Source organism: Poecilia formosa, unplaced genomic scaffold (assembly GCF_000485575.1).
Source record: "Poecilia formosa unplaced genomic scaffold, Poecilia_formosa-5.1.2 Scaffold514, whole genome shotgun sequence".
NCBI lineage: Eukaryota > Metazoa > Chordata > Actinopteri > Cyprinodontiformes > Poeciliidae > Poecilia > Poecilia formosa.
In genome coordinates, this window is record NW_006800453.1 from 686 (window position 1) to 7,526 (window position 6,841).

At 40.4% G+C, this 6,841-nt stretch overlaps 1 protein-coding gene across 1 annotated transcript in view; it reads right to left on the bottom strand.

The window, feature by feature from the left end:
• Positions 1-555: 555 nt before the first annotated feature.
• Positions 556-6,841, bottom strand: part of LOC103129113 (MAP/microtubule affinity-regulating kinase 3-like) — a gene marked incomplete at its 3' end in the record, with an annotated part of 30,814 nt that continues 24,528 nt past the window's right edge. Inside the window, exons 10-13 of the mRNA XM_016664813.1 lie at positions 3,627-3,726; positions 1,217-1,329; positions 983-1,130; positions 556-793 (exon numbers count right to left, since the gene is read on the bottom strand). Of these exons, the coding sequence (XP_016520299.1) occupies positions 556-793; positions 983-1,130; positions 1,217-1,329; positions 3,627-3,726 (599 nt within the window). The remainder of the gene's footprint in view (positions 794-982; positions 1,131-1,216; positions 1,330-3,626; positions 3,727-6,841) is intronic.

Genomic DNA, 6,841 nt, shown 5'->3' on the forward strand with positions numbered 1-6,841 from the left:
TAGGATATGAGATGAAATAGTCCTGCAACAATTATGAACTGTGAATAATTTATGTAGGGGTAACTTGCACTTTTGCACTGTATATAGCTGAGTCTAATTCATTTTATACTTAAGGGCTAAGTTCCAGTAATGTCAATGACAATGAATTTCTCCAACAATAGAAATACATTCAATAAAGCTACAGTTGCGCTGTTGCTTTCTACATCACCGAAAGGGCATGAAAAACATCCAGAGGTGAAAACATTTCCTCATCTCCAGACTGGAAACAACACCGGAAACTTTAACAGTGTGTTCCTGTTGTTCCAGTTCTGTCGAGCAGCTAACTTTAAATCACCGTACAAATAAAACAGTGGACTGAAACCATTCCCTTCTCAATCAGATTCATTCTTTTAAGGTGATATGAGGAAGAAAATTACTGCAGTTTCTTTTTAAGAAGAAGAAACGGACCGTCACTAAAAGATGTGACCGGAAGACAACTGCAAAAACAAAAAAACATCTTTGGAGAAGAATCCAATAGAGGAAGCTGATCTCAGGAGTAGACGGCCCTTTATGAACCTGGTCTGTGGGTTACTCACAGTCGGGCCGGTGGTGGCTCCTTTCTTCCGCTCAGGGATGTCAGCCTTGTTGGGGTTGTTGGCGTTGCCCAGCAGGGGGCTGGAAGGCGGACCGCCTCGGCCACCGGGGGTGCTGGGTTTCCGGAGAGGAGCTCCACTTTCGTCCTTCGCACTGTTGTCCGCTGTGGTGGTCTGGCTTCTCTTTGGATGAGCCATCCCTGGAGGAACGTTCTGACCGACTAATGAACAGCAACAATATCATTTTAAATGGTTTCATCCAAGCCATCTTGAACAACTATTTAAACGCATTAACTATAACATCTCTAGGTTGCAATCAGTGGTGAAACGGTAAATCTGCCCCAATTTCCTTAACTTTGCATAAGACAGACTATAGCAGTGATAAAGTGAACGACCTGCAGGCTGCTCACCTTGCTCACTGTAACGCCTCTGTTTGTGGTTGGAGGAGACGCTCCTATGCACTTTGAGATGGGATGGGGACTGGCCGTTGAGCTCACTGTTAGGTCTGGGTTTGGCCAGAGACAGATTGCTGCTGGAGGCAGAGTCGCTGGGCTCCAGCTGACATGGAAATATACATAAGTCAAAACACGCAGGACAGAAAATATTTTTGTCAACAAGAGAAACGGAGCGGTGTGTGTCTGTACCTCAGAGGCTTTCCTGCCCAACAACAAGTAGGTGGCTGTGATCTCATCATACTTCATCTTGGCCAGGGAGTCCTGGATCTCCTCCAGGTTATAGCCCATACCCACCATCACATCTGGATGAACAACATCAAGGAGCTCATTAAAGCTGAACACGTGCACCCAGAGGACAAAAAGCTTAAAGACGTTTTAAAAAATACCCACGTCTTCAGCTGAAGTGAACCATTGGAAATTAATAAATAATCAAACTTGTATTTGATGTACTTGTTGGCTTGGGCCAGAAATGAGGAGATGACTCATGCTGGTTGAATTAGCATAAAAGCATGCATGTTTTCCTAATATTTTAAAGAACATTAGTAACTATACACTGCTTTAAATAAAATTATAACAGCATGAACGGAAAGAACACAGGAAACACAAAGGGTGTTTTCACACCCAGCAGTCCTGTAGACTCGGTTTGATTAGGGACCAAAGTTGTAGCATTTGTTCCATTTTCATCTGCTACAGTTCTCCTTCACTGCCCTGTCAAACCAACCAACCTGTCCTCCCCCTCACCTGTGGTGGCGCTCCACCAAGAACCACTGAAGGAAACAACAAGAAAACCCCTGAAGTAGACAATGAGAGCCACTTCAACTTAGTTCCCATCTGATCTGAACACCTTCTGGCACATGTTTGTTGTGTCCAATAAATGCTTTCTGGCAAACATGAAGCATTAAAATGTGTTGAATTTTGTAGTTGTATTGTAAAAGAAAATGGAAAACTTCTTAGGGAAGAGTAGCTGCTGTGTTCAGACGTCCTGCCGATGTCCATCCGGTCAGAGCAGGCTGCTCGCGTTCAGCAGTGTTAAATATCAGAGTATTTAACATCTAATACTCTGCTATTAGATGTTAAAAGTGCAGGTGAACTCCACCTTGAGAAAAACTGGAGTTTCTCTCAGCAATGTCCAACTTCCTGTGCATCAGAGAGAAGAAACAAACAAGCTGTGCTTCTCTGGCCGGGCAGAACTGGATCCGTCATCTTCCTCAGCCTGATCTCATCTTTCTCACTTTCATCCTGCAGCTCCTCTAACACTTCAGCTTCTTTCTCAGCTTCACAGTTCAGCTCTGCCGTAGAACTGCGACTTGCTGACTTCCAAAAGAAAAGATGCTTGTGAAAACTATTCAACAAATTTGGTATGACTAAAGAATGGACATGATTTTTAAAGAGTAGAATAAGAGAATAAGTCAGTCAGCAGACGCTGTACTTTTATGCTAAAGTGGGAAACGAGCGAAGGCTTAGGGTGGTTCACGTAAATGCCTCTGGTTGCTTGGCGTAGATTTGAACAGAAACAAGTGTTCTTTTCCAATGTTGAATGGCCAGTTCAAAAAAATAATTATTTCAGCCTCTGGTACAGATTTTCTTGTTCTCATTTTTTTAAGTGAAATACTAATTTAGACAGCAAAACTGGACCAACAGTGATCACCTTGGTGCAGAGAATGACACTTTTGCAAGAGGAACAGTTGCACAGTTGTTAGATAATTGTAGCACTTTTTATGAATATATTGGAGGTTTTTCATAAACTCCAATATATTCATAAATAACAGAAATATTTACAGACAGGTAATTTGAGTGAGGAGTGACGGAAGCCTTCCATCCAACACTAAACAGAGGAAACGGCCTCAGATTTCATCTTTCTAACACCTGCTCTGCAGCCTTGACTCGTCTCCCCAATCGTTTTTCAGCAGTGGATAAATGTGATCAAAACAACTCGCATGGCATCTTTTGGGACTTGTTTGGATCATCAAACTCCAACGGCCCAAATATTGATGAACAGTTCCTTAAGCCTCCCAATTGCCCCACAACTGACTCCTGCAGCCCTCTGACCTCAGGGTCCAAGTCAAGGCCTTATTGTTAAATATATTTTTATTCTAGAGGGTCATTGTGAAATGTATAATCACAATTGTGATCTTAGTATTACCAAAGAATAAAGCTGACATTTTGCTAAGCTTGTCACCCCTACCTAAAATGGAGGATATTTCCACCTGTAAAAGTTGGATTTATGACCAGGATTCAGACATTCCTTAAATCTCAGCTTTCTTCTCTAAGTGATGGCGAGTTCACACCGACATGTTCACATACAGCCAACCTCAGCTGCTGTTATGCAACAGCTCCCCCTTCTATTTCCAGCTCGTGTAATGGGGAAGGCTTCTGCCGTTCTGCGCATGCAGCCGCACGGCTCTTGTTCATTTATTCATCGTCACGTTTCCTCCTTCCTGAGCTCCTCGGCTCCGACATAAATGACTCTGCTCTGGCATTGCGGAGCCATAACTGTTCCAACATTTAGCACATTCAAAATTCACACATCTTCACGTTGGACTGGAAACGAGAGCTAATGAGCTGAGCAGTTCTGAGGACAGCCGTCGTCGTTGGTTACCTATTCTCTTCTGATCCGTGATGTCCAGTTCTGGTTCAGTGTAAGGCTTCAGCTCGTCCTCCTCGAATCCCGAATTGATCCATCGATCCTTCATGATTTGCTAAAAAGAAAGCAAAATGACAATTTAAGCCTCATTCATACCATATTTATGAAATCAACATTTGTTTTTGTCTGATTTTGTTCTTTATACACACAGGTAAACAGTTGTAAAGTGTTGCTGGAATTACAGATTGCATGTGAACCGATCACATTTAGATTAGATCAGTTAACATTCGTACTGAAGTCAGCTGCATCCCGTCTGGAGGAAGTGTTGCTTTTAATTTGCAGCAGATCAATGGCTGTGTGGGGTTTTGATGAGGGCCTGTCCAAACTAATTACCACAGCTTTGATGCAACTGTCACAGTTTCAGGTCAACAGCGTCACATCTACAGCAGACCAACCAGCATCGCATGCTTCTGTTAAACTGATTTTTATTTTTTAACAAATCAGTGAAGACATGAGCTTGTTTATGAGGTTTTTTTATTTTACATTTTACACCAAAAACATAGGTTTATGGTCATATATCACATCATTTTACTTTCAGAATGGATTATAATGGATTATAATCCATTATGCATTCTTTTACACTGTTCTGTGTGTAAAACAGTGTAAAAAGAAATTTCTGTATTTCAAAAGTCAAACATTTCAGAGATTCATCTCAAAATCTCAGTTTTTTGGTGGAAATTTACTCTTTTTTCTGTCTATAATAACTCTAATATGCTGTTGTAGTTTTGGCATGCTGCTCCCTCAAAACCCACAAAAGATGTGCTACAAATAAAACAAAATTAGTATTTTAGCTTCTTTCTTTAGAAGTTAGCAAGAAAAATGTCTTACCCCATATTTCAAAACTATCTGTAGTTTCTTTTGACAGATGATCAGGCTGAAGGACTGCCTGGGGCAACTCTGCTGCCTTTCAGGTATTGTGCAACAACAATATCTAAAAACTAAATTTTATCCAGATCAAAAATGAAAGCTCCATATTTTGCAATTATTAGCAAACAAAATTCACCTGTTTGCAAATGGTGACTTTTTTCATACAGGATATCTAAAATATTCATTTTATAAAAAGATGCATTCTGGGTAGCTGATGTACCTCGGTGCAATGCTACTTGGAGTTTGCATAACAGCCAATCTTGGAGCGCCATTTACCTTCCATGGCGCTGATTGGTTGAACCCTCAAGTGTATAGATAAAGAAGGCCAAGGTTCGCTTCTGCGAAAACGTTTTCCACCGTGTGTAATAATGCACATGGAGGTATGTTTGGTATCTGAACTAACAGCTGATTGTAAATAAAACCAAATAATTTAACAATTGTTGGTACTTGCTTTACAGAATACATCTATTCTTTCATCAGTTCCATATGAACTGCACTAAAATTTGGTGAAAAAACCAACAACAAAAACACCAAGAGAAAAACAGCTCAAATGTATTATTCATAGTTACAACATCAAAAAGGAGGAGGAGGAGGAAGAGGAGTGTGGGCCAGATACACACAGAAAACAGGACACTGTGGGCGTTAGAGATGATGCATGGGCAGAGGGGGGAGTGAGGAGGGGGTCATTCTCCAACGTGCTGCAGGGGGGGATTAAGAACCAAGTAGCATATTTACATTTTCGGTGTCCTCCCTCACCTCGAGAGTACCACGCTTGGCCGGGTTCAGGACCAGGAAGCGTTTCAGGAGGTTCTCGCAGTCCGTGGACATGTAGAAAGGAATGCGGTACTTTCCTCTCAGAACGCGCTCACGCAACTCCTGCAGAGAATAAAGGGAGGATGTTAAAAAAAAGAAAGAAAGAAAAGAACGCTGATCTTAAAGTCATTATGCAAGACATTAGAAGAAAAAACACTCGTATTTTGCACCCAGACCAGAATGGATGTATTAAAAATAGATATGCTATATATAAAACCAGCAGACTCAGCTAATCAGTCCCTCCAGGATTTATTGCATTCAAAATTTAGAAATTTAGAAGTTTTCCAAATTTCTTTCATTAAAGCTCCAGTATGTTAAAATGTTTTTACATTTGTTAAAATTATGTTGTGACAGAACAGCATGAGACAGAAAATATGTGAACAAACAAAAAAAAAAAAAACAGCTCCTCTGCCTTCACCAACACCAATTACTATGCACTGCTCAGCCCCAAACGACCAATCGGAGCCAAGAGGAAGGGCTTAGTGCTGTCAATTACTTTCATGCTTACCTCCCTTCTTGTTCTCTGCTACCAGTTGATACACCACAACTTAGCCTGCCACAAATACTAAGACCAGTTAGCATTTGTGGCAAAACTGTTTTTTTTTTTGTTTTTTTTGGGAACAGTAAATTGTTTCTCCCCCATTAGCACATATAGCAGGATGTAAATGAGGATGATTGACAGCACTAAGACCCTCCTCGCGGTTCTGATTGGTTGCATTTCTTCAAATCGCAATTCTAGCTGAAGGAGGAGCAGCCGGAGCTTGACGTTTTCACACATCATCTTTCTCATACCAAACTATCACTGTATATGTTACATACTCCAACATTACAAACTCTACAGATAGAAGATAAAAATAATGGCAAAGAAAACAAGCAGAAAGATTGGACTCATGGACATTTTTGTTCAAATAACTTCAATAGCTCAGTATTTGTTACGCTAAATGTAGATCACAGACTATAACTCTTCTTTGAGTAAGGTTGCAGCACAGAGTAGTGGAAGTAAGAAATACTGCCAACTGCAGGAGGGAGTTTGACAATTTTTTGCAGAAAATTTGCAATAAACTCACAATTATGCATCAAATGAATAAAAAAATATGATTTTGCATGAATTTTTGCCATTGCGTAAAACTGGAGAGACTGTCTAATAGACTACCACAACATCCAAAATAAAACCGGTTTAATCGTTTTGCTGGATGTCGGAAAGGCATCAGACATCAGAAAGATATCGGAAAGGCGAATGCCATCTAGCAAAACGATTAAACTGAGTGGGTGAATTGGAAATTTCGGTAACACTTTATTTGAAGGGGGGTGAATAAGACTGTCATGACACTGTCATAAACATGACATAACACCTGTCATGAACATGAATAAGCCTTCATGAATATTTATGACTGTTGTCATAAAGTGTCATTCGGTAAATTATGACACTGATATCATTACTGATATAAATTTGTTATAAAAGTATTACTGATTGCACTTTAAAAATTAGG